This window comes from Hemitrygon akajei, chromosome 1 (genome assembly GCF_048418815.1).
Source record: "Hemitrygon akajei chromosome 1, sHemAka1.3, whole genome shotgun sequence".
Classification (NCBI taxonomy): Eukaryota; Metazoa; Chordata; class Chondrichthyes; order Myliobatiformes; family Dasyatidae; genus Hemitrygon; species Hemitrygon akajei.
The window spans coordinates 165,977,091-166,004,726 of NC_133124.1; the positions used below are offsets into that span (position 1 = coordinate 165,977,091).

The 27,636-nt window shown below is 44.7% G+C and overlaps 1 protein-coding gene across 2 annotated transcripts in view; it reads left to right on the forward strand.

Annotated features, from left to right (window-relative positions):
* Positions 1 to 881: 881 nt before the first annotated feature.
* The window catches only part of LOC140732106 (uncharacterized), an 843,203-nt gene continuing 816,448 nt past the window's right edge, over positions 882 to 27,636 (forward strand). The window contains exons 1-4 of one of the 2 annotated variants that reach the window (XM_073054269.1): positions 882 to 1,156; positions 1,767 to 1,919; positions 13,297 to 13,509; positions 14,987 to 15,353. In XM_073054269.1, the coding sequence (XP_072910370.1) occupies positions 919 to 1,156; positions 1,767 to 1,919; positions 13,297 to 13,509; positions 14,987 to 15,012 (630 nt within the window). In that variant the 5' untranslated portion in view covers positions 882 to 918 and the 3' untranslated portion in view covers positions 15,013 to 15,353. Of the gene's footprint in view, positions 1,157 to 1,766; positions 1,920 to 13,296; positions 13,510 to 14,986; positions 15,354 to 27,636 lie in introns of those variants that run through there. The other variant, XM_073054284.1, reaches the window with a different exon arrangement.

Consider the following 27,636-nt stretch of genomic DNA (forward strand, 5'->3'; position numbering starts at 1 on the left):
TGAGTCTATGCTTCCTCCCTGACGGTAACAGTGAGAAGAAGTTATGCCTTGGAAGATCGGGGTACTTAATAATGGGCGTCGCCTTTCTGAGGCACCGCTCCTTCAAAATATCTTGGATACTACAGAGGCTAGAATCCAAGATGGAGCAGATTAATTTACAACTTTCGAGATTCTTTCGGTCCTGTGTGGGGCAGGCTCGATGGCCTACTCCTGCTCCTATTTCTTATGTTCGTATGTACCCCCCCCCCCCCCATCCCCATAGCAGACAGTGATACAGCCTGTCAGAATGTTCTCCACGATGCATCTATAGAACTTGCCGAGTGTTTTTAGTTGACAAACCAAATCTCTTCAAACTCCTAATGAAATACAGCCGCTGTCCTGCCTTCCTTTTAGTTGCATTGAGATGTCGGGAGTAAGTTAGTTCCTCAGAGGACTTGACCCCCAGGGACTTGAGATTGCTCACGCTCTCCATTTCTGATCCCTCTACGAGGAATTGGTTCGCATGCATTCCCTCGTATTTACCTTCCTAAAGTCTTTCCTCTCACTGATACTGAGCGCAAGGTTGTTGCTGCGAATCGAATCTGCAGAATCGTTTTTAATATTCATTCTCTCTCTCCCTCTCTCTCTCTCTCTATCTAACACACACACACACACACACACACACACACACACACACACACACACACACACACACACACACACACACACACACACACACACACACACACACACACACCAGGAAGTTCATCCAATCTTCAGCCCAAAAGGACTACCCCTGCGATTTTTATAGTTCGCGGCACCATTGGAGTTTCATGCCTGAGTGGCAGCTGAACTGGCCAATAGGGCCGCAGGACTGCACAGTCTCTTGGGTTCGTCTTTGCAGCCGTTCAGCGGTGTGGTGGTGTGACAGTTGTGAGAATGGAGTCGGTGGAGTCGGCTGATCCCCTCGACCTGAACCACACCGAAACAGGCTCCGGGGATTATTTTCAAGACAATTCTTGGAGATACGCCTTTCTGGTGTTGGCTATCATTCTATTGATCTCACTGCTCCTCAGGTTTTTGTGTCAGATTCGGGTCATCTCCAGACTGCGATCCCTTCTCACCGACCGATTTACACGCTTAATCGGGGCATTCCGGAGGAGCCTGCCCTGCCAAGGTGGGTTACAGCATTACACGGCCGGTGTCAGTCGAATCAGGGGCAACTTTAGTGAAACATCTTGAACACTGAGGGTACAGGTCAGGAGAGATGTGGAGATGTTTCCCTCAGCGGGAGAGTCTCGATCCAAGGGACAGAGCTACAGGACCAGCGCGATGAGAAACTGGGGCAGAAGGAGATGAGATCCGGGGCAGATTTTACTTAATGTTGAGGCAGGTGAGAAGGACGGAAAAGCGACTCGTGTTCTCAAGAAGCGAAAGGTAACAGGAGGACCCCGAACACTAGAAAATCTGCGGGTGCCGGAAACTCAAAACAACACACACACGCAAATGCTAGAGGAAATCAGCAGGTCAGGCAGCATCGACGCAAATGAGCAAACAGTTGACGATTCAGCCCGAGACCCTACATCGGGACTCCAGATGAATGGTCCCGGTCCGAAACGTTGACTGCTTAGTCTTTTCCAGGGACGCTGCCTGGCCTGCTGAGTCCCTCCAGCATTTTATTTCTGTTGTTTAGGAGCTGGACAGTGGCCCAGTCAGAATGGAGGGGATTGGGATGGGGTGATGTGATGTGTATGAAGGTGACTGTTGCACATTTTGTTTTGTACCAGTGGAGTGTTACGGTAAAGGAAACGTCCACCTGTATATTGAGAGAAAACTAAACCTTTCCATTCTCCAAAAACAAGATGCTCCACTTGTCCTCTTTGTCTACAAAGTGACCCGTGAACTTGAGGATCTCCGCAACGCTCTGCAGTGGATTGAAGGTAGGATCTTTATCAGAGCCTTTGGTGATTTCATTGCCTCTTTGTCCTTTTGGTAACAATCATTTGCCATGGAGCATTCCCTGTGCAGCACTGGGATATCCTGCTCTTTTGAGTAGCTGTTTGTTCTCCTGGTTGGAATGAAGATCTCGTTGTTCACATGCAGCTGAGTTATCCCAGGTCTCTCAGGTCAGTGTTTATCCCAGACCCAACACTTCAGAGAGTTGTGGAGTTAATGGTGCAGTCAGACATCCTGAGATGAAGCTGGAGGTACCTTTCCTGGAGACGTAGTCATTGTGGGCCAGATGTCCCACCAGCGATTAAAGTTCCTTTGAACATAGAACAGTATGGCACATGAACAGGCCCTTCGGCCAAGAAGTCTATGTGGATCACAGTGCCAAATTAAACTCCATAAAAACCCAGCCCACACATCCCCTTTAAACGTTACCTCTCTCTCTTTAAAGCTGCATCTTCGACATTTCTACCCTGGTCTCAAGATGATATTTTACTAATTCAAGTTCAAGTTAAAGCTGCAGTTTATTGTCATCAAGCTGTACATAAACACACCCAATCAAAACAACATCCCTCTGGACCACAAACACACACAGCACATAAACCAAACTATTACCATCAATGAGTTAATAAAGACTAATGCAAAATGTATGAGGTGTGTGACACAGGTAAACAGTAAATAGTACAGTCAACAGTAAACAGCTCACTCTCCTGGTGATGAGGCCTTAGTGTTGGCAGGGTATTCATTAGTTTCATAGACTGAGAGAAGAAGCTGTTATCCAGTCTGGCAATCCCAGTCCTGATGCTTCTGCATCTCCTTGCTGATGTTAGTGGGTCAAAGAGATAGTTGATAGGGATCCTCGGCAACTTTTCAGGCCCTTTGTCTAGAACCCTCCCAGTAAATGTCACATATGGGGGGGGGGTAGGGGAGAGGAGACCTAACTATACTACTCATAATTTTCTAAATATTTCCGATCTCCCTGGGCCTCCATCACACCGGGGAAGGCAATCAGAGTTCGCCCAGCCTCTCCTTCTAGCACATATCCTTTATTTCAAGCAGATGACATCCAGAGTGGCTTCACAGGATAGATGTTCAGATGTTTTCACTAGATTGATAGGCTGGTAGGAATGGATTGTGTAAAAATACTTTTCACAGCATTATGTGAATCTCTTTACTTCTCTATACAGAAGGAAAATAGTAATCGATATATATTTGCAAAGAGGATGAATCAGGAAGTACAGGAAAGAGATGCAGAAAGGGAGTTCAGGCCAGCATAGCTCACTCATGACCATATTGAATGACAGGCAAGATTCAGGGTCCTAGAAATCTATTCCTGTTTATACTGCCCTCTGTTTAATGGAGGCTAAAATGCCCAAGGTATTAAAAAGTAGTTTGCCTGCTTTGTTGGGGAAGACAAATCTTATAGAAAATTGTCCACTAGGGGTTTAAATAAACAATGAATTTGAGGGGTGGGGGACTTAGAATCACTTAGGAGATGCTTCAAGAGGAACTCAGAAATCTGAAATCTGAATCAAAATCAGAAACAGGTTTAATTTCATTGACATTTGTCATAAGATTTGTTGCTCTGTGGCCGTAGTAGGGTACAATACATAAAAATAGTACAATACATATATTTCTTTGCCATTAGGAATATAATAAAAATAAATACTGCAAAGATAGCAAGTAGATCCACTCAGATGTTGACGGCAAGAAACATGAAACTCTCCTCATCCTTTCCTCGGCTGGCCCTTTTGATGTGTTCTCCCAACTTCCCATTTCTGAAGTCCACAATCAGTTCCTTGGTCTTGCTGATGTGGAATGTGAAGTTGTTGTTGTGACTCCACTCCATCAGCTGATCTATTTCACTCCTCCTCACCACCATCTGAAATTCTGCAAACCAATTTATTTGTGAAATAACGGATGGCATTTACACTGTGCCTAGCCACACAGTCATGAGTTATGAGAGATTAGAATGGTGCATTAAGCATGCATACTTGAGGTATGTGTTAATTGTGTGCAAGGAGATATTACAACCTATCTGTGTCACACTCTAGGGGGGCAATGGTGCTGGAGGAGGACCCAAATGCAGGACACAAACACAGTTTTGAAGGTTAACTAAAATAGAGTTTATTACTCTTTACAAGGAGAACCATGACGCAAAGATAGAACACAGAGCTTGGACTTGGAGACTTAGGGGAACACAGACCTTGGACTTGGAGACTTAGGGGAACACAGACCTTGGACTTGGAGACTTGGGGGAACACAGACCTTGGACTTGGATACATGGAACACCACAGCCAGGAGTTGGACACTTGGATCACCACAGCCAGGAGTTGGACACTTGGATCGCCACAGCCAGGACTTGGACACTTGGATCCCCACAGCCAGGACTTGGACATTTGGATCGCCACAGCCAGGACTTGGACACTTGGATCCCCACAGCCAGGACTTGGAGACTTGGATCCCCACAGCCAGGACTTGGACATTTGGATCTCCACAGCCAGGACTTGGACATTTGGATCCCCACAGCCAGGACTTGGACATTTGGATCCCCACAGCCAGGACTTGGACACTTGGATCGCCACAGCCAGGACTTGGACATTTGGATCGCCACAGCCAGGACTTGGACACTTGGATCCCCACAGCCAGGACTTGGACACTTGGATCCCCACAGCCAGGACTTGGAGACTTGGATCCCCACAGCCAGGACTTGGACATTTGGATCCCCACAGCCAGGACTTGGACATTTGGATCCCCACAGCCAGGACTTGGACATTTGGATCCCCACAGCCAGGACTTGGACACTTGGATCGCCACAGCCAGGACTTGAAGACGAGGAACACAACAGCCAGGACTTGGACATTTGGATCCCCACAGCCAGGACTTGGACATTTGGATCTCCACAGCCAGGACTTGGACACTTGGATCTCCACAGCCAGGACTTGGAGACTTGGATCCCCACAGCCAGGACTTGGACACTTGGATCGCCACAGCCAGGACTTGGACACTTGGATCGCCACAGCCAGGACTTGGACATTTGGATCCCCACAGCCAGGACTTGGACATTTGGATCGCCACAGCCAGGACTTGAAGACGAGGAACACAACAGCCAGGACTTGGACATTTGGATCCCCACAGCCAGGACTTGGACATTTGGATCTCCACAGCCAGGACTTGGACACTTGGATCTCCACAGCCAGGACTTGGAGACTTGGATCCCCACAGCCAGGACTTGGACACTTGGATCGCCACAGCCAGGACTTGGACACTTGGATCGCCACAGCCAGGACTTGGACATTTGGATCGCCACAGCCAGGACTTGGAGACTTGGATCGCCACAGCCAGGACTTGGAGACTTGGATCGCCACAGCCAGGACTTGGACACTTGGATCGCCACAGCCAGGACTTGGACACTTGGAACGCCACAGCCAGGACTTGGACACTTGGATCGCCACAGCCAGGACTTGGACACTTGGATCGCCACAGCCAGGACTTGGAGACTTGGATCCCCACAGCCAGGACTTGGACATTTGGATCGCCACAGCCAGGACTTGGACACTTGGATCGCCACAGCCAGGACTTGGACACTTGGAACGCCACAGCCAGGGCTTGGAGACTTGGATCCCCATAGCCAGGACTTGGAGACTTGGATCGCCACAGCCAGGGCTTGGACACTTGGAACGCCACAGCCAGGACTTGGCACTTTGGACTTGGAAAACCACGGCCAGGCCTTGATACTCAAACACAGGACATGAAACACTGAGCCAGGACTCCGCCTTCAGACACCAGGCATGGATAAAGGCTGATAATTACATTCCGATAATTTTGCCAAATCTTTTGGCATAATGATGCTCAAATATTTGAAAGACTCTGTGTGCCATGCCCAGGGGTACCGACTTTCAATTTCTCTATGTGGGCTATAGTAATATGAAAGTAATTGGGTTTGATCTATGTTGATCTTGTATACTGATAATTGACCATATTGTCCAAATGATTGCATCAATTAAGGTAAAGAGTATGTTGGTTGCCCTAGATAGATCAAAATGTCATCCACATAACAAGCCAATTTATGCTCTGTCTCTTTAATAGTAATTCCCCTGGTATCTTCATTTTGTCTGATGTATTAAGCTAATGGTTCCAGATATAACACGAAGAGTAGCGGTGACCATGCACAACCCTGTCTCGTGCCCTTTTCTAGGGTAAGACTATTTGATAAATATCCATTGATTTTAATCCTAGCAGTAGGATTGTCATATAGTGTCTGTATAGTTTTAATAATTGTGTCTTGGAAACCAAAACCAAATCTATGTAAAACTCTGTAAAGAAAATTCCAATTAACCGAATCAAATGCTTTTTCAGCGTCCGCGCTTATCACTATTGCTTCGATTTTATTTTTTGTATATGATCCATAATGTGAAGTGTCCTTCATATATTGTCTTGTGTCTGGCATTGTCATATAAAACCTGTCTGATCGTTACGTATCAGTATGGGTAGAAACTCCTTTAATCGTTTGGCCATGATGGAGGTAACTAATCTATAATCTACATTAAGAATGGATATTGGTCTAAATGACCTGCATTCCATTTTATCCTTGCCTTCTTTCGGTATAGCTGAGATTATCGCTTCCTTCCAACTGGGTGGCATCTGTGCCTTTTTTAGAGCCCAGTTCAGTGTGGGGAGTAAAACAGGAATTAACACATTTTTTAAATTCTTTGTACCACTCTGCTGTATACCCATCTGATCCTGGTGACTTGCTTAATTTAAGCCTACTAATTGCAGCTTTTAATTCAACTTCAGTTATGTCAGCAATCATCGTTCTATTGTGTTCTTCGCTTAAAGTGGGTAACTCTAGAGAATTCAAGAAGGTGTCAATTTGGGTTATGCTTCCCCCAGGAACTTTGGAATATAGAGTTTTGTAAAACACTTCAAAAGCTTCTTGAATTTCACTTAGCTTATCTTTTATCGTTTTCGTTCTTGGGTCTCTAATTTTATGAATTGTATTTTCTGCTATCATTTTTTTTCAGTTTGCATGCCAGTATTTTCATAGATTTTGATCCACTTTCATAATGTCTCTGGTTCAGAAACATTAAGTTTTTCCTGATTTCTTGTGTAGCCAAACTATTTATTTCATTCCTAATTCTTTTAATTTCCCCTAATATATCCTGTGCCAAATTCAATTTGTGTTTTTCTCTAGTTCCTTCAGCCTATTTTGTAATTCCTCTAATGTTTTATTTCTTATTTTTTCTTATATGAAGATATTGCTATAATTTTCCCTCTTCAGACCACCTTCAGAGTATCCAATAAAATCGGAGGTGAATCCTCTCCATTATCATTAAATTCTAAGTAGAGACCAATTTCTTTTTAAATTTGTTCCTTAAAGCATGTATCATTGAGTAGACTTGAATTTAGTTTCCAAATAGTATTCTTTGGTTGTAGGTCAAAATCAACAGATAAATATATAGGTGCAGTGTCACTTACATCTATTGTCCCAGTTTCACAGCTGTTTATTTTGTCTTTGTCTTTTTCCAAATGTTATGAAATAGTCTATTCTTGTATATACAGAATGGGGAGCAGAATAATGAGTGTAATCCCTTCTGTCAGGGAAAAGGTCCCTCCATATATCAATTAAACCAACATCCTCAAAAAGTGTATTAACTTTCTTATGTAAAGATTTTGTTTCATAGGCTTTTCTATTGGAAGAATCTAAGTTTGGTTGTAAATTTAAGTCTCCCCCACATATCAGGAGACCTTCTGTTTCTGTTACCATAATAATATCAGTAATTTTCTGAAAGAAACCACTATCACTTCCTGTGGGTGCGTATATATTCAATAGAGTAACTGAATTTCCGTCTATATTCCCCCTTACCAGAATATATCTGCCCTCTTTATCTCCCATTTCGAATACTCTTTCAAAATTTAGCTTACTTCAGATAAGAATAGTAACTCCTCTCCTATGTCCTGATTTATATGAGGAGAGAAACAGACTAGTGAAGCCCATTCTCTTTAGTTTTTTATGCTCATTATCACTTAAATGAGTTTCCTGTAAATATACTACATGGGCTTGTTCTTTCTTCATTCTGGATACAATTCTCTTATGTTTGATTGGATTTAATAGCCCATTGACATTAAAAGAAATGAATTTTACCTTGTCCTTGGCCATCTGTATTTATCTGTCAATGTATCATTGAAATTAGAATAAAACTTAATCGATCTACTCCCTGAACAAATAAGAACCAAGAAACGCAAATAATAACAAAAATGGCAACAAACGTGTGATTCCAAGGCTGAGGTCTCTAGTAGATGACTCTGTGTTGAGCTAGAGAAAATGTCTAGCTGTGGGGGATAACCCCTCCTACTTGTGAGTTGAGGGCCCCCATTGCAGAATTCATAAAAGTCAGTGAACAAATCCATTACACAGAAAAGGTTTCCCTGTGTACCCCTCCTATATATATATATATATATATATATATATATATATATATATATATATATATACACACACACACACATATATTACATACACATATATGCACACATATATTTATTCTCATTTTGGTGGGGGAAAAGGAGTGAGAGAACAAATAAAGAATAACAACTAAGTAATATAAAATCCACATTATAGTCAGTATTTCTCAAGATAGGTATATCACCGTGTACTTTTGCTTCCGTTTAGCTTATCAACATTTTTAAAGTTAGCCAAACCTTATGGCTCTTCTGAAGGGGGTGAGGACTGTCTTTGGGAAACTCCCGGTCTCTTCCTGATATATTTCTCTTGGCCTCCTCCCGTCTCCTGCCTTCTCAATTCTCACACTATTTCCCAAGCGGAGCGGGATAATTCCTCAGCCAGGCTTTCCCTCATTTTGGTCACACTGATAGGAAACTCTCTGGCCTTCATGTCTGTAGTCGCCTCTTCCATTGTCTGGTACAACCATGTCCCGTTGTCATAAAACACTCGTAGTTTAGCAGGGTATAGAGTTTGAAATCTAATCATTTTTGCTTTAGTACTCTTTCTTTTCTTTTTACAATATTTTTATTCAGAAGAAAAAACACAAGATTTACAGAGTGCAACACATAGATACATCTCAACATAACTTGTGTACATTCATATATTGTGATAAAATTGATCAAAATGTTATAGCATAACACATGTATGAGAGGTATACCACTCTGTAATCAGAAATTTAAAGTCATACATCATAAAAAAATTATATATAAAAAAAGTCAACCCCCCTACCAACTACCAAAGAAAAAAGCTGATGGATGATAATGGATAAATTAGAAAAGAAAACATATTCGCTTAAGAAGAGAAGATAAAAATATACATAAAAGTCTGTGCACTGTTAAACTTTATAAATTGGAAAAGTAATTTAGGAAAGGTCCCCAGATATCATAAAAAGATTGTTTCGAATTTAAGAGTGAGCAGCGGATCTTTTCTAAATTTAAATAAGACATAATATCATGCAGCCATTGAAGATGTGTAGGAGGGGTAGACTCCTTCCATTTAAGCAAGATTGCTCTCCTTGCTAAAAGAGAGGTAAAAACTAAAACCTGTAGGTTAGAAGTATTTAAAGTTATATTTTCATCTGCAATAATACCATACAAGGCAGTAAGGGGATTTGGGTCAAATTGGACCCTAAAAAGTTGTGAGAAGGTATGGAATACTTCCCGCCAAAACTTTTCAATTGTAGGGCAAAACCAAAACATATGAATTAAAGAGGCATCAGCAGAGTTGCATTTATTACAAAGTGGAGAAACATTTGGATAGAAACTGGACAGCTTCTGTTTAGAAATGTAAGCTCTATGAACCACTTTAAATTGTAGAAGAGAATGACGAGTACAGAAAGATGATTTAGTAACCCGTTTAAGAATTTTATTCCATCTATCATCAGAAATCTGACAATTTAGGTCATCCTCCCAAGCTTTTTTTATTTTATCTAAAAAGTCTTGTCTAGATTCAATCAACAAGTTATAGATACCACTAATAGAACCATTAACAAAAGGTTTTAAATTTAAAAGATCGTCCAGTAAAGTACTCGCATATTCTTTGCGTTTCTGCAGGACCGCGGTGAGGGGTGGGGGTGGGGTGTAACCGTGGTCGAAATATATTAATTTATTGTCAAAAAACACTCTCTTCTTACCCCAGGCCCTTTGTAGAATCTCCGCCTTGGTGCTGTACCGAAGGAATTTAATTATTATTGAGCGTGGCTTTCTATCCTGGGTTGGTTTCAGGACGAGCACCCGGTGGGCTCTTTCGACTTCCAGCTCCATAGCCGAGGGAAGATCCACTGCGTCCCGCATTAACTTTTCGACAAACTCCATCATAGTTGAACCCTCTGCCCCTTCGGGAACGTTGTAGATTCTGATATTTTTCCGCCGTGATCTTCCCTCCAGATCAAGCAGTTTACCTCCTTGGTGATGTAATATTTTTATTGTCTTACTCAGTATCCGTTCCACGTTTTGAACGCGATCTTCTTCTCAATTCGAGTCTCTGCCACCGCTATTTTTTGATTGACGCTGGTGAGCTCTGACTTAATATCACAGAGCTACTGTTTTATATCTTTCTGGAACTCCATTATTTCTTTCAGGATTTCGATCACATTTGCCGCTTTGCCTGAACAAGGCCCAGCGTCCACCTCGCTAGCACACGGTCGGGTAGGAGAGCCACTCGCTGCACTTCTCTCGGACGCAGGCTCCGCAGTGTCGCTTTTTTAATTCCATTCCTTTTCCCCATTCTTGCCCCTCTTTTCAGTTCAAATATTTTTCAAAAAATATTATATTTGATAGGTTAACAGGGCTTAATACGCATATTTCTGGAGGAGCTAGTGACTTAAGCTGCCATTTTCGACAATGACGTCACCAGAAATTGACTCTTAAAATATGGAAAACTACTATAAAAGAATATAATCTAGAGGGAGATATTGCAATTCTTAAATGGTGTTCATATGACTCGGATTTTACACCAAATAAATTGGATGCTAGATTTAAGGACTGGACAGCTAAAGGAATAACAGTTCTTTGCAACATAATGAAAGAAGGAACACTGTTCAGTTTTGAAATGCTTAAAGAGAAACACTTATTAGAAAAACAAGATTTCTATCGGTATTTACAGATGCGACAATATGTTAATTAGACACTTAAAAATGTAACCAAGGAAAGTACATGCTTGATAGAGCTCTTTAGAAAAGCATATAATTCAGATAATGGTAGTAGAATCATTTCAAGCATGTATAAAGGGTTGTCAAATCTTAAAACACATTTGACTTCATACATTAAAACAAAATGGGAGAAGGAAGGAGGGATAATTATATCTGAGGAAGAATGGACAACAATTTGGAGGTATGAGGACACAAAAATACAACTGCAGATGCTGTGGATCAAAGAATACGAACACAATGCTGGAAGAACTCAGCAGGTCAGGCAGCATCTGTGAGAAAAGTGTAGCCAACGTTTCAGGCCGAGACCCTTCATCAGGAATTGGGGGGGGGGGCGTAGAAGAGAGGACCGAAGCCCAGTAATAGAGATAGGGGAGGGGTAGGGCCTAGAGGCGCCAGGTGGAAAACCAATCAGAGGAAAGATAAAGGGGGGATGGGGAGGGGATAAGCATGAAAGAAATGTAGAGATAAAGATGCAGAAAGTTGAAAGGGGAGAGAGGCAGAGAGGGACCTGGGATACAGGAAGGGGGAGGGGGAGGGGGAGGGAATTACCAGAAATTGGAGAATTCAATATTCATACCACCAGGCTGGAGGCTACCCAGACGGTAGATGAGGTGTTGCTCCTCCAACCTGAGTTTGGCCTCATCATGGCAGTAGAGGAGGCCATGTATGGACATATCTAGATAGGAATGAGAGGCAGAGTTGAAGTGGGTGGCAACTGGCTAATGTTCCATAATGCTCTCACCCCAAACGGCTGAAGCCAGGGGCTTATAAACTGCCAGTTTGGTCGAGAGTAAATTACCTTAATCACCAAGCTTGAGGGACACGTGAAACAGGGAATTAAAGGGGAACAAGGAGTCAATGGTCTGGATCATAACACAACCTAGATAAATTTAAAGGTAAACCGATCTGGACCATGACCATCTGTGCCCTCAGCAGAGGAGAAACCTCCTGGTTCATCCATGGCTTATGGTTTGAATATTTTCTCAAAGGCACACACACACATCCATGCAGTTTCTTTTTAAAGTTGGTGATGACTGTGGTATATTCATTCGTATCCCAAAATGAATCTCTGTATATGATACCGTCGACCAATTCAATGTAGTCATGTAGGCGTTCCTCACCTCCCCGATCACACCTTTGAGGTTTTCACCGGTGTTCCTGTGGCCATCAGTGTCCGCCTGTATGTGGATAAAAGCCTTTGGTCTGCTACCAGTGTTGACTCCAGAAGTCACGCATCCAATAGTGTACCTCAACACTCCACAATTCCGGCAGATTGGAATCTGGCATGTCACATGCTGTTGCTTGAGGAAGCAGAGATGGGGGGAAATGAGAATATCTGGACATTTTCAGACTGAAAGGCTGTTACAATTGGAATAAAATGAAGTTTATTCTAGGGCCATGACCTGATATTGTGGAATGTTCCAGATTACATTTCAGCCATACGTCCAAATTCACTAGAAGAAAGGCCAGCTGAGTTGTGGGATCTGGTGGTGGGGATGACGTTATATGGCAATGTAAGAGGAATGGAGAAGGAGAGAGAGAGAGAAATTCCAGCAGTGAGAAATTGCCCAGTGTTGATACACTGGTGGGGGAATTGGATTGTGAAAGTAACCACAGGTCTAGCAGTCAACCAGTAGGGGGCAGTGTTGCTTCTTATTGCAGAGGGTGTGAAGGACCGGGGGAGAACACCTACCTGTAGCTATTCAGTCTACATATGAAGCACTTCAAAGTTCAACATTCAAAGTGTATTTATTATCAAAGTACATACATGTCAGACACTTTTTAGAATCCTGAGATTCATTTTCTTATGGGCATTCAAATAAAATGCCAGAAAGACAAAAGAGTCAATTAAATCATAGAGTCACACACAATGGGACAGCACTCAGCTGGAACGATGCAATGAACCATTTCCTGGGGTGAGGAGATCTGCCTAGCAGGGACTGAGGAAAATTGACTGGCATATTCTGGAGTTCAGAAGAAAGATATCGTCTTACAGAGAGGTGTTTGGAAATTGGAGATACTCGGAGAAGGTGAAGAACTAGAGGAGTGAGGGGACAGTAGTGGTTGTGGCGAACCAAGAGAAATTGGAGAGATTGTCCACACAGATAGTTTAGTTTCCCGGTATGGCATTGTGCATATGTACAGATTTGGTAGGAATAACTGAAATTGTCTCAAAATGAAGCAATTAAATTGTGTTTAATTTGCACAATAGGTGCTCGAGGGAGGAAAAGAGAAGAAATCTGTGCTGTGATCCTGCTGGAAAAGTCTTTGAACAAATTGAATAAACCTGTGGAAGTTGATCATCAGGGAATATTTGATGACAAATCTGAAGTTGTGCGAATTCTCTGGGATGCACCAAATAGGATTCAGGAGACTCGCAGCAATAAGGAGGCAATGGACAAAGTGGAACGGATCATCAGTGAATGTAATTACGAAGAAAGGGTTCAAAGTAATGCTTAGAGCACTTGTTGCTCCCTGTGTGTGATATGTGTGTGGTGACGATGCCCTCTCCCTGCTGCTCTCGGTCTTCTTGCCATTTTCCTTTGTTATCCTTATCTGCGCTTCTTTTACCTCACTGATTTTACCCCCCATTGCCCTTACCCCCACTGCTCTTGTCCCTATGGGTGATGGAGTTTTGGGTTTGGGAGGTGATGTTGAAAAATGCTTGGTAAACTACAGGAGTTGATCATGCAACCATGAGACTTCTCCACCCCATGGCAATGTGGGTGCAACACAACTCCAAACCCACTCCATCTCGTACCCAAAGGTTAGGTGAATGTACTGGCTGGTGTAGCATATGTTCTGTCATCTCTAATGGAAAGTACACCTGATGACCCCACCTGGTCTGGTCCATAGGTGACTCCACAGATGCAGGGATCAATTATTGTGCTCAGAGGTATGTCTCTGTTTATGCTGTTGCACACTTTGTCCAGTTTCACAGTTTTACCACTAATGCCTGGATACCGACAGAAGAATCACAACCCAGCATGCCTTGACATTCCATTGTTTATGTTCCCAGTTTCAGACTGTACTACGTCTCCCCACACCTGATGTAAAGATCTACAAGCACATGCTGTAATCACTGTGTGTGAATGGATGGACAGGATCGGATGGAGCAAACCCACTGGTCCTAGATGTTCTCTAGCTGTTGGTCATTGCTGATCAACTACCTGAATCTTCAGCGACACAGTCCCACAACCCGCTTTGGAGAGTGTGCAATGGACAGTGTACACAACAGGGAATCAGGACACTACGCCTCACTGGTGTCTCTGTCCAATACCAGCTTCCTCTGTCTCACCCCTCAGTGTATCCTTCTCATCATTTATCCTGCCTCTTCCAATGGGACGGTGTTCTACCTCTCTCCTCTCTCTGAGGAAGAAGTTTCCTTGTCTTCTGTCTGATTTCTCAGTGACTGTTGCATTGAAGAACATGTGCATTTCCAGCCAGGTGGAAACATCCTCCCGTCGAGCCCTTCTGTAATCATGAGAACCACTCCTAAGACATCCCTCAGCCTTCCCTTCCCCAACCTGTTCAGAATTTCTGGGTTGTGACTGCTCCTTGTAAATCTTTAATGTGCCTTCTCCAGAAGTGTGTGCCATTTCACAGTGTGTTCTGACCAAGGCTCCTTACAAGGTTAACATAACCCCTTCTGACTCTTTACTCTGTCCCACTGGACAGAACTTCAGCATCCAGTTTACTTCTGGGTGAGCCTATTAATCTCCAATGGTGTTGGTGTCACTGAACACAGGGGATACAATGGGTAGGCTTGGGATGAGGCTGTGTGCATTATTTCCATGTGCCCACACACCATTGAAGTGTGGTCCCACTCCTGTAAGGTTGAGGGGGGGAGCGGAATATCACTCTATGGACAGCTGATGGAGCCCTTTGTGTTTCCTTTCCAGGGAATCCTGCTGGAGGAGACTGGTGATTTCCTGATCCACCCACCATCTGGGAAACCTGATGTCTCGACCCTGCCTGAAATGCTTTTTCCCCACTTCTGACCTGATCTGCTCCGGATGTTTTCAATGAGAACTGCCTCGGTCTTGAAGAGGTTCCATAAATAACTTCAGACTTCAGATATTCCCTGAGTGTGAGTGAGTTTGAAAGTGAATGTTTCGTGTGTGTGTGTGTGTGTGTGTGTGTGTGTGTGTGTGTGTGTGTGTGTGTGTGTGTGTGTGTGTGTGTGTGTGTGTGTGTGTGTGTGTGTGTGTGTGTGTGTGTGTGTGTGTGTGTTTATACTGATCAAGGGTCAAGGCTTGGCTCTGGTCCTCTGTATGCCTCTCTAATGAATTATTATTAAACACTGCTGAACCTCACATAATGTGTCCTACCTCATTGTCAATACATCCCCGTCTCAGTTGTTATCCAGTCGACTTGGTCTTCCAGTCAACAGGCAAATTCTCATCAATACCGGGGCCCCTTTGGAGTGACCGCAGCTTCCTGTAACTGGCCCCAGCCCGATGTGACATTGTAGGATCTTGTTTCCTCAGAGAAGCTCAGAGGTGAAGAGCCGATTATCGCCGAGCTGCAGCCTGATAAGGTTAAGTAAAGAAACACCCCCTGCTTTATCATCTGGTCTTGCCAGGAGACATTCATCTACTCACATCTTCCCTGCATTCTGAGTGATTGACCTGTCGTCTTCCCCATTCCTACTCCTCAGCGTCATGATGGCTGGGTGAAAATCAGCAACCAATTCAGTCCTGTAGTTACTGCAGACATGATTGGGCTTTGGGACGTGAGTCTAATTGTGTGCACATTACATTAAGCCAACTGCCCACAGACTGCAGATTTGAAGAAGGGAATTTTTTTTGGAGGGTTTTTCCTGTCAGTCTACACATCCCATAATCTTATAAACCTCTGTCAAGTATCCTCTGATCCTCCATCACTCCAAACTTTCCAGAGGAGACATTTTCTCTAATCCAGGTAGCATCCTGGAAAATCTCTAAAGGTGGCCACACCCTTTCTATATTGGAGCAACCGGAGCTGAACACAGTACTTTAAGAAACACAAGAGATGCTGCAGATGTTGGAAATCTTGATAAACATGCACACAATGTTGGAGGAACTGAGCAGATCAAGCAGCATCTTTGGTGAACAGTCGAGGATTTGGACCGAGGAGAACACCCTGGGGTTTTCCTCTGTCTTAGTTGCCAAGGCCTTTTCAGGTACCTTTCTAGCTCTCCTAACAACTGGCAACATCAGACAGCCAAATGTGGCCTCCCAGCAGTCAAATTCCTGTAATGGCCACAACACTTTACTTCTGTCTACCAATCCATGTGTTATATCTGTCACCATTATTCTGAATACTTACAGAATATATTTCAGCCTATCCACCGTAGCGCACACAAAATGCTGAAGAAACACAGCAGGTCAGACAGCATCTACAGAGAACAATAAAGAGTCAATGTTTCACGCTGGGCTGGAAAGAAGGGGATCGATGCCAGAAAAAGTAAGTGGAGGGAGGGGAGGAGTGCATGCTAGATGATGATGTGGGGAGGGGGGGGTGAAGTAAGAAGCTGGGGCATGATAGGTGGAAAAGGGAAAGGGCTTAAAAAGAAATCTGATAGGCAGGGAGAGTGGGCCATGGAAGAAAGTGAAGAAGGAGGGGCACAAGGTGGGGGTGGAAGGGATTGACAAGTGAGGAAAAGAGGAAATATAGGGGATGTCAGAGGTGAGTTTACACACAGAGCGCAGTGGTTGCTTGGAACGTGCTCCGTGGTTTATGGTAGCGAATAGATTAGAGGCATATCAGAAACTCGTAGATAGGCGCATAAATGATAGTAAAATAGAAAGGATGGGTTATATCGAACTTAGAGTAGGTTAAAACATCGAGGGGCAAAGGGCTTGTATGGTGCTGTGATGCTCTAAGTTTCTATCTTCTATACGTAGATCAACTGCATGGAGTATTTATGGACACATTCGATCTCTCCATTCTGTGGCCTGAGTTTCCTACCTGCTTCAAAACAGGCATCAATAGTACCTATGCCCAGGGCTGTCTCCATCAGTACAGGAGAAACAGTAGACTGTTCCTCCTATAAAATGTGGGAAGTTAAGTAATCTCACTGACTCCCCGATGACTACATCTGCAGGAGGTACAGCCACTGACAAACTAGATCAGAACCTGAAGGTGTATTTGGAATCATCTGGATTTGCTGAGAGCACCATAGATGAGACTTTGACTGAAGTTCACAATTAAGATAGACAGACAAAGTGCAGGTGTCTCCCTGTGGCTATTCCCTCAGTAACAGATGATCCCTTGCTATTGTTGAGGAGGAGAACCCTTCACTGGCCAGCAGCTGTATCCCTGCATTCCCTGCCTGTTAGTGTTTGAATAACACCATCTTATACACTACTGTGGCGTCTGCATTCGCTGCCTCTCCTGGCGGTGAATTCTGGGCATCCATCACTTTCTATGCAAAGAATAATTAATTTGAAAAGTAGATACTACTTATCCAATATATCGTGATTAATTATAACTTGTCTCTCCGTAAATGAATGCCCTATACATTTTCCATTTTCACACAGGAAAGGTGACATGGTCTGACTTGTATATCCATCATTCTCATAATTGTCTAAAAAGTCTGACCTGTCTCCCCTCAGCTTCTGGTGCTCCAGGTACAACAACCCAAGTCTGTCCAACTTCTCCAGTAGTATGCTCTCTAATGCAGGCATCATCCTTGTGAAGCTCTTCTACAGAATATCCTCTCCAAAGCTTCAGTATCGTTCCTTCAAACGAGCAGTGTACACAGAGCTCAACAAGTGTCCTGAACACAGTTTTATATAGCTGCAATTTTTACATCATTATATGACGGGAATATTGTAACACGCTCATTTACTACATCGTCAAAGAGTTCTTCAAATTCTGTCTGCAACAACACTCTATAGGAAGCAATGCTCTGTTTGAAAGATCTCCAATGATGGTGAAGGAGGCATCGCTCACCACATTCCTCTGATCCTCCAACCGCATTCCCAACTCGAATCCAAAAGCCGCTGCAATCTTTCCCAATTCCCCTTGGACCAGGAGTCAGTTGGACCCTAGAGCACAAATGCAGAGGAAAGAATTGTGTGAAGGTGACAACAGATAGAAGGAGTAGATCATAATTGGGTATAACTTTGAAGTCTGTGCCAGCACTTACCGATTTGGGTTTAACCAATCAAAGTTCAGCCTCTAGTGTAGGCCACATCTTTACTACTGTCCTGTTGCATGTGCTAGTGAGGCAAATGTCCTCAGCTGCATCTATTTCAATGCAAGTAGTATTGTAGAAAGGTGGATGATAGTCCTGAAGATGAGGTAGCTGGTTTACAAACAGAGGAAAAGTGTACTGAGGAGAGGCTGTTGAGAGGGCAAAATTGCAGTCAACAGGATGAGTTGCCCACATAAAGGATGGACAAAACCAAAAAGGGTGAATACAGAACTGAAAGTGTTATATTTGAATGTGTGCAGAATAAGGAACAAAATGGATGAACTTGCAGCAGAGTTGCAGATTAGCAGGTATGATGTTGTAGGCATCACTGAATCATGGCTGAAAGAAGATTATAATGTCCAAGGGTACACAGTTTATCGAAGGGACAGACAGGAAGGCAGAGGGGTCAGCGTTACTCTGTTGGTAAAAAAAATTATTAGAAAGAGGTGGCACAAGGTCAGATCGTGTTGTATCTTTGAGGATTGAGCTAAGAAACTGCAAGGGTAAAAAGTCCCTGATGGGAGTAGTGTACAGATCCCCAAACAGTAGCAAGGATGTGGCCAACAAATCACAACAGGAGATAGAAAATGCATGCTAAAAAGGCAACGTTACAATAGTCATGGGGGACTTCAATATGCAGGTAGATTGGGAAAATCAGGTTGATGCTGGATGCCTGAATATCTGCTTTTTAGAGCAAGTTATGGTTGAGCCCACAAGAGGATCAGCTATTCTGGATTTCTTGTTGTCAATGAACAATTAGAGAACTTAAGGTAAAAGAACCCTTAGAGTCAAGTGATCATAATATAATTGAATTCACCATGAAACTTGAGAAGAAGCTAAAGTCAGTTGTATCAGTATTACAGTGGAGCAAAGGGAATTACAGAGGGATGAGAGAGGAGTTGGCCAGAATTGATTGGAAAAGATCACTGGCAGGGATGATGGCAGAGCAGCAATGGCTGGAATTTCTGCAAGCAATTTGGAAGGCACAGGCTATATACATCCCAAAGAGGATGAAGTATTCTAAAGGAAAGATGACACAACTGGGTCAAAGCCAACATTAAAACCAAAGGAGGGCATATAATAGTGGGAAGTTAGAGGATTTTGAAGTTTTTAAAAACCAACAGAAAGCAAATAAAAAAAGTAATTAAGAAGGTAAAGATGGAAACTTTAAAAGTAAGCTAGCCATTTTGTTATGTACCTCATAATGGGTTAAGGAACCAGCAGAAATGGAAAACAGCTGGAGTCTGGTATTGCTGTTAACACAAGCTATTTTATTAGTAACTATGCAATATATATAACCAGATAAATTTAACAGGTTAGCAAAGTTCATGCATATATAAGTGTGGAAATATATAAAAGCCAAGCTTCTTCAAGCTTAGGAGATAAATGAATACAGTCTTACGATGATGGGTAAATGAAATCAGTTCGTGTTATTGAGTTGAGTAGTGATGGAGAGAGAGAGAGGTGTGGTGGTTGTCCGAGTAACCTGATGCCGTTGATCCTCTGTTGTCCTCCGAAATCCTTTAAAAGTCACTGAAATAACAGTCTGCTTTAAAAGCAGACTGTCTTCTGTGGTAAAGTTTTCAACCCAGGCAAGGGTTGGAGACACTGATAACTTCCCACCGGTCACACCTTTTCCACACTGCGAGAGCCACTGATCGATTCTCCCAATCGATTCTCCAAAAACTCACCCTTCTGTGGGCACAACAAAGCTCATCCAGTGTCCAAAACCACGTGTGTCCGGCTAACAAACAGCTGACCTTGTATTTATCTCAGCATGCTGAACACCAGCCGTCCATCAAATAACACCCTCGGTTACCATGACGACTCGCGAGCTGCTCATTGCTCTCTCTCTCTCCGTCAGTCGCACACTCTCTCTCTTTTTAAAGGTACATTCCATAAGGATAATTCAGGATCCCATCACAATGTTAAAGAGGATACCAAAAGTTTCTTCAGATACATAAGTGTAAAAGAGAAGCAAGATTGGTATTGGATGACTGGAAAATGATGCTGGAAAGGAAGAAATTGACAAGGAAATGGCGGATGAACAGAATTTCGTATCAGTGGAAGGCACTAGCAGAATGGTGGAAGTTCCAGGTGCTGGGGCTTATGAAGTGTGTTAATTCACCATAAATAGAGAGAAAGTTCTTAGGAAATTGCAAGGTCTGAAGGTAGATAAGTCACTTAGACCAGATGGTGAACAAACCAGAGTTCTGAAAGAGGTAGCCAAAGAGATCTTTCAAGAATCACTTGATTCTGGAATGGTTCCAGAAAAATGGAAAATTGCAAATGTCACTGCACTCTTCAAGAAGGGAGAGAGTCAGAAGAAAGGGAACTATAGACCAATTATTCTCAACTCAGTAGTTGGGAAGATTTTGGAATTGATTTTTTAGGATGAGGTCTTAGGGTACTTGGACGCACATGACAAAATAGGCTGCTGTCAGCATGGTTTCATCAAGGGAAAATTTTGCCTGACAAATCTTTTGGAATTCCTTGAAGAAATAACAAGCAGGATATACAAAGGATAATCCGTTGATATTGTGTACTTAGATTTTCAGGAGGCCTTTGATAATGTGCCACACATGAAATTGCTTAACAAGCTACAAGCCCATGTAGGAAGGAAAGATTCTAGCATGGATAAAGCAGTGGCTGATTGGCAGGAGGCAACAACTGTGAATAAAGGGAGCCTTTTCTAGTTGGCTGCCGGTGACTAGTAGTTTTCCACAGAGCTCTATGTTGAGACTGATTCTTTTTGTGTTATATGTTAATGATTTGTATGATGGAATTGATGGCTTTGTTGCAAAGTTTGCAGATGTTATGAAGATATGTGGAAGGGCAGGTCATTTTGAAGAAGCAGGGAGGCCTCAGAAGGACTCAGACAGATTAAGAGAATGTGCGAATGGAACACAGTGTCAGGAAGTGTATGGCCATGTACTTTGGTAGAAGAAATGAAAGGGAAGACTATTGACTACATGGAGAGAAAATACAAAAATCTGAGGTCAAAAAGGTTTGGAGTCCTTGTGCAGAATACCTTAAGGGTTAATTTGCAGGTTGAGTCTGTGTTGAAGAGGGAAAATGCAATGCTATACTCATTTCAAGAGGACTAGAATATAAAAGCAAGGGTGTAAACAATAATGCTACTGTGGTACTGAGCTCACCAGTCCTCCCATCCCGTGACTGTTCAAAGGACCCTCTCCAATCAATACTAGATGTCATAATCTGTCCCAGACACCTTGAGAAAGGAAATGCAAATGGTCACCAGAGTTAGCTGCACATGGGCAGCAGAGGTACAACACTGTGGAAAAACCATCAGAATGGGTTGGAGCAGAATTGGAGCTAGTGTGTTACGATGTTGAACATTCAGCAGAACAGAATCTGTGATATCTGACTCTGGTACCACTGAAGGCGGGATTGAGACAGCTCACAGTCTCAATTCTCTGCTCCTGTGTAGGGAATAGCTTCACTGCTAAAGGAAAGCCACCACCCTGAAAGAATTCTTCCAAATCCATTTTCAGGACTCCTCCCGTGATAAGCTGTACAGGGTAATACAGGAGTCACATCACTGTTTTATCATCCATTAGTAGGTCTGAGTAGTGAACATAGATACTTCCTGTGCATTAGATGTGAGCAAAAGCCCACATTCATGATGAAGTTCCACAGTTTGTTTCTGGAGTTGGATCTGTTCTGAACAGATTAGGTGTCTTCACTGATAAGTCCAGAGGACGTCAGGGCAGAAGCAGGGAGCAGCATCAACATTTCAGGCTGGGTCTGGGTAGCAGATTCCCCAGACTGTGAGTGGGTTGGGTGATCACTGGCCTCATCCTGCATGACACCCTGGAATGGGAATTACAGAAAGGCTTCGTCAGCTGCATACAGCCCAACATTGATCCTTGCAGGACTGAGAGCACAGTGCAGGAACACTGCAGTGGTGTGTAAGAGGCCCGAATATACTTGACCACTGCTACACAGCAGTCAAGGATGCCTACCATTCTGTCCAACGACCTCACTTAGGAAAATCGGACCATCAGGCCGTACTCCTCCTCCCGGCTTACAAACAGAAACTGAAGCGGGAGGTCATGGTGTCAAAAGTGGTGTCACATTGGACAGAGGAACGGATGAGATCCTCCGTGACCGCTTTGAATCGGTGGACTGGTTATTATTCAAGGACTCGGCAGCTAACATCGATGAGTATACCTTAGCTGTCATACACTTTATCTGGAAATGCACAAAGGACTGTGTGTCTCGCAAGACAATCTGGGTATTCCCTAACTGGAAACCTTAGATGAATTATGAGGTCCAGTCCCTTTTGAAGGCTTGAGCGGTGGCTTTTAGGTCTGGAGATACCAGTCGCTACATGGAATCCAGGCGTGAACTCTGGAAAGCCATTAAGGGTGCCAAGAGGCAATATCTAGCCAAGTTGGAAGCCCAGGCTAACCAGAGGGATGCCAGTAGACTATGGCAGGGTCTAAATGAGATCACTGGGCGCAAAGAAAAGGCTGGGAATTTCAATAACTGTAGCACTTCTCTTCCTGATGAACTTAACTTATTCTATGCAAGATTCGAACAGATGAGAAGCATCCCACCCCCTCTGGATGAACCAGACCTGGTGGCATCAAGATTCATCATCATTGAGGAAGATGTTAGAAGAGCCTTCCTGAAGATAAATCCAAGGAAGGCGATGGGCCCAGATGACGTCCCAGGATGGGTTCTCCAGGCCTGTGCAGGCGAGCTAGCTGGAGTGTTTGCTGACATCTTCAACTGCTTCCTGCTTCAGTCTAAGATCCCCTCTTGTTTTAAGAAGGCAACAATAATCCCGGTGCCGAAGGAAAGCAAGGTGGCATGCCTGAATGACTACCGACCTGTGGCTCTAACATCAATTGCTATGATGTGCTTCGAGCGATTGGTTATGGCACACATCAACCATAACCTACCGGTCAACCTCGACGCTTTGCAATTCGCCTACAGGAGCAACAGGTCAACGGCAGATGCCAACTCTCTGGCACTACATTCTTCTTTAGAACACCTGGAGAATAAAGATGCATATGTAAGACTCCTTTTCATTTACTACAGCTCTGCCTTTAATACCATCATTCCAAATAAACTGATTCCTAAGCTCCGGAACCTGGGTCTTAGCACTCATATCTGCAGCTAGATCTTCAACTTCCTCACAGACAGGACCCAGGCTGTAAAAATAGGGGACAAGCTCTCCTCTACAATCACTCTGAGCACTGGTGCCCCACAAGGCTGTGTACTCAGCCCCCTGCTGTACTCACTACACCCATGATTGTGCAGCCAAGTTTCCATCAAACTCAATATATAAGTTTGTTGATGACACCACAATTGTAGGCCGTTTCTTGGGTAATGATGAGTCTGAGTACAGGGAGGAAATTAAGAACCTGGTGGCATGTTGTGAAGACAATAACCTATCCCTCAACATCAGCAAGATGAAGGAATTGGTTGTTGACTTCAGAAGGAGTAGCGGACTGCACGACCCCATCTACATCGGTGGTGCGCAGGTGGAACAGGTCAAAAGCTTTAAGTTCCTCGGGGTGAATATCACAAGTGACCTGACTTGGTCTAACCAAGCAGAGTCCACTGCCAAGAAGGCCCACTAGCGCCTTTACTTCCTGAGAAAGCTGAAGAAATTTGGCCCATCCCCTAAAACCCACACTAATTTTTATAGGTGCACCATAGAAAGCATTCTTCTAGGGTGCACCACAACCTGGTATGGAAGTTGTCCTGTCCAAGACTGGAAGAAGCTGCAGAAGATTGTGAACATAGCCCAGCACATCACACAAACCAATCTTCCATCCTTGGACTCACTTTACACCGCACGCTGTCGGAGCAGTGCTGCCAGGATAATCAAGGACACGACCCACCCAGCCAACACACTTTTTGTCCCTCTTCCCTCCAGGAGAAGATTAGGGAGCTTGAAGATTTGTATGGCCAGATTTGGGAACAGCTTCTTTCCAACTGTGATAAGACTGCTGAACGGATCCTGACCCGGATCTGGGCCGTACCTTCCAAATATCCGGACCTGACTTGCACTACCTTACTTTCCCTTTTCTATTTTCTAATTATGATTTATAATTTAAATTTTTATTATATTTAATTTGATTTGTACTTCAGGGAGCGCGAAGCGCAGGATCAAATATCGCTGTGATGATTGTATGCTCTAGTATCAATTGTTTGGTGACAGTAAAGTAAGAACACGGGGATGATGCACACTTCTCTACTCTAAGCCTGCCCACTAGGATCCCCTGTGGTCAGTGGACACCAGCACTGATGGAGATTAATAAGACCATAAGACCCCTAGGAGCAGAATTAGGCCATTCAGCCCATCATCTTCTCTGCTATTCTGCCACTTTTACTCTGAATTTCATTCTCCTGCCTTCTCCCGGTAACCTTTTGTCATGGAAACACTAACTAAGAACTCCAGAGTGCCTTCAAGTTTCATTTTAAGAGTATATTAACATGATATCATGGAGAGTCTGCAGCAGTCTCCACTGCCACCAGAACTCTGATCTTTAGGTTATACTGAGCAAGACAAACAACTTCACATACCTTTGTTTGGCATCCCATGGTCAATATATGATCAATCGCTTAAAAGATATGCCAGTCCTCGGAAACCACTCAAAATACAGTGAATCTTGAAAGATCATTACTAATTCCTCCACAATCTCCCCAGCTACCTCTTTTAGAACCCTGGGTTGTAGTTCATCTGATTCAAATGACTTATCTTCCTTCTGACTTGTCAGTTTCACAAGCACCTTCTCCTGATTAATAACAATGACTTTCACTTATGCCCCTGACACTCCTGCATTTCTGGCATTCTCCTTAAGCCTTGCACACAGAAAACTGACTCAAAATACTTATTGTCTATCATCAGTACGTCTCTAGCGTCATCTTCCAATGGTCTGCTGACCATCTCGTCTTTATCTTATTCCTTATATATCTGGAAAAAACTTTTTGTATCCTATTTTAAGTTATCGGCGAGCTTACCTTCATATTTCATCTCATCTCTCTTTATGGCATTTACTTGCCTTCTTTTGGTTTTAAAAATCATCCAAATCCTTTAGCTTATCATTAATTTTGCTCGATTATATGCCCTCTCTTGCACTTTGTGCTGACTTTGACTTCCCTGCTCAGCCGCATCCTCCCTTTAGGATATTTCTTCAGCTTTTTGCATCTATCTTTCCTGTGCCTTCTGAATTCCCCCAGAAACACCAGCTTGTAGCGGTGTGCTACACACAGCACTGAATAACGACAGGGAGTTGGTAAACTGCAGTTAAAAAAGATTTTATTCGAACTTCGCGGCCTCGCTTTAAAGCCTCCCTGATCCCGCCCTCCCCGGGCGCGGATGCTGTAGGGGGCACGTATTCACAGTCCCGCGCGGGCTTTTCCCTTTGTTGGTGAAGCAGACCTGGCGCCCTTTTGGGACTGGCCTTTGTGCCGGCGCGCTGGCTATTTGTGAGCCGGTTCGAGTGCGCTAGGAAGTGGGTCGCCAAATAACCCCCCCCCCCCCAGAATTGGCGATACACCCCCCAACGTCCACAGTCTGGGCCGGACCCTGTTTGAGAGGTCGGCCTCTGCGCCGCGGTGCCGGAAACTCGACCGGTTGCGCCACGTCCACATGGGCCGGTTTGAGTCGGTCCACCGTGAAAACCTCCTCTCTCCCCCCAACGTCCAGCACGAACGTGGACCCGTTGTTCCTGAGCACCGTAAACGGCCCCTCTTAGGGCCGTTGCAGTGGTGCCCAATGTCCGCCCCGTCGTACAAACACAAACTTACAGTTCTGCAGGTCTTTGGGTACGCAGGTCGGGTGCTGCCCATGCTGTGAAGTGGGTATGGGGGCCAGGTTGCCGAGCCTCTCGCGTAGTCTGCCCAGGACTGCTGCGGGTTCCTCGTCGTGCCCCCTTGGGGCTGGTATGAACTCCCCGGGGACGACCAGGGGTGCGTCGTACACCAACTCGGCCGACGAGGCGTGCAGATCGTCTTTGGGCGCCGTGCGGATGCCGAGTAGGACCCAGGGAAGCTCGTCCACCCAGTTAGCTCCTCTCAGGCGGGACATGAGAGCCGACTTTAGGTGACGGTGGAAACGCTCCACCAGTCTGTTCGACTGTGGGTGGTAGGCAGTGGTGTGGTGCAGCTGTGTCCCCAAAAGGCTGGCCATAGCTGACCACAGACCGGAGGTGAACTGGGCGCCTCTGTCGGAGGTAATGTGGGCCGGTACACCAAAGCGGGACACCCAGGTGGCGATCAGTGCCCGGGCGCAAGATTCAGAGGTGGTGTCGGTGAGTGGGACCGCCTCTGGCCATCTTGTGAACCGGTCCACGATAGTCAGGAGGTGCCACGTTCCTCGCGACACTAGTAGGGGGCCCATGATATCCACATGAATGTGGTCGAAACGCCGGTGGGTGGGGTGGAACTGCTGCGGCGGGGCCCTGGTGTGTCGCTGCACCTTGGCCGTCTGGCAGTGCATGCACGTTCTGGCCCATTCACTGACCTGCTTGCGGAGTCCGTGCCAAACGAACCTGCTGGAGACCATCCGGACGGTTGTCCTGATGGAGGGGTGTGCCAAGTTATGAATGGAGTCGAACACATGTCGTTGCCAAGGTGCCGGGACGACGGGACGGGGCTGGCCAGTGGCGACGTCACAGAGTAGGGTCCTCTCACCTGGGCCTACGGGGAGGTCCTGGAGCTGCAAACCGGAGACTGCGGTTCTGTAACTAGGGATCTCCTCGTCTGCCTGCTGTGCTTCTGCCAGCGCCTCAAAGTCTACCCCCTGGGAAAGGGCGTGAATGTTAGGGCGAGAGAGCGCGTCCGCCACGACATTGTCCTTACCCGAGACGTGCCGGACATCCGTCGTGTATTCAGAGATGTAGGACAGATGGCGCTGCTGGCGGGACGACTAGGGATCGGACACCTTCGTGAACGTAAAGGTAAGCGGTTTGTGGTCCGTGAACGCGGTGAAGGGCCTACCTTCTAAGAAGTACCTGAAATGCCGGATTGCCAGGGATAGCGCCAACAGTTCCCGGTCGAAAGCACTGTATTTGAGCTCGGGTGGTCGCAGGTGTTTGCTGAAAAACGCCAGGGGTTGCCAGCGACCCGCGATGAGTTGCTCCAGTACCCCACCGACTGCCGTGTTAGATGCGTCCACTGTGAGGGCGGTAGGGACTTCCGTTCTGGGGTGCACTAGCATCGTGGTGTTTGCCAAGGCTTCTTTGGTTTTAATGAAAGCGGCGGCGGACTCCTCGTCCCAGGTAATGTCCTTGCCCGGACCCGACATCAGGGCGAACAGGGGGCACATGATTTGGGCAGCTGAAGGGAGGAAGCGGTGGTAGAAATTTACCATACCCACGAATTCCT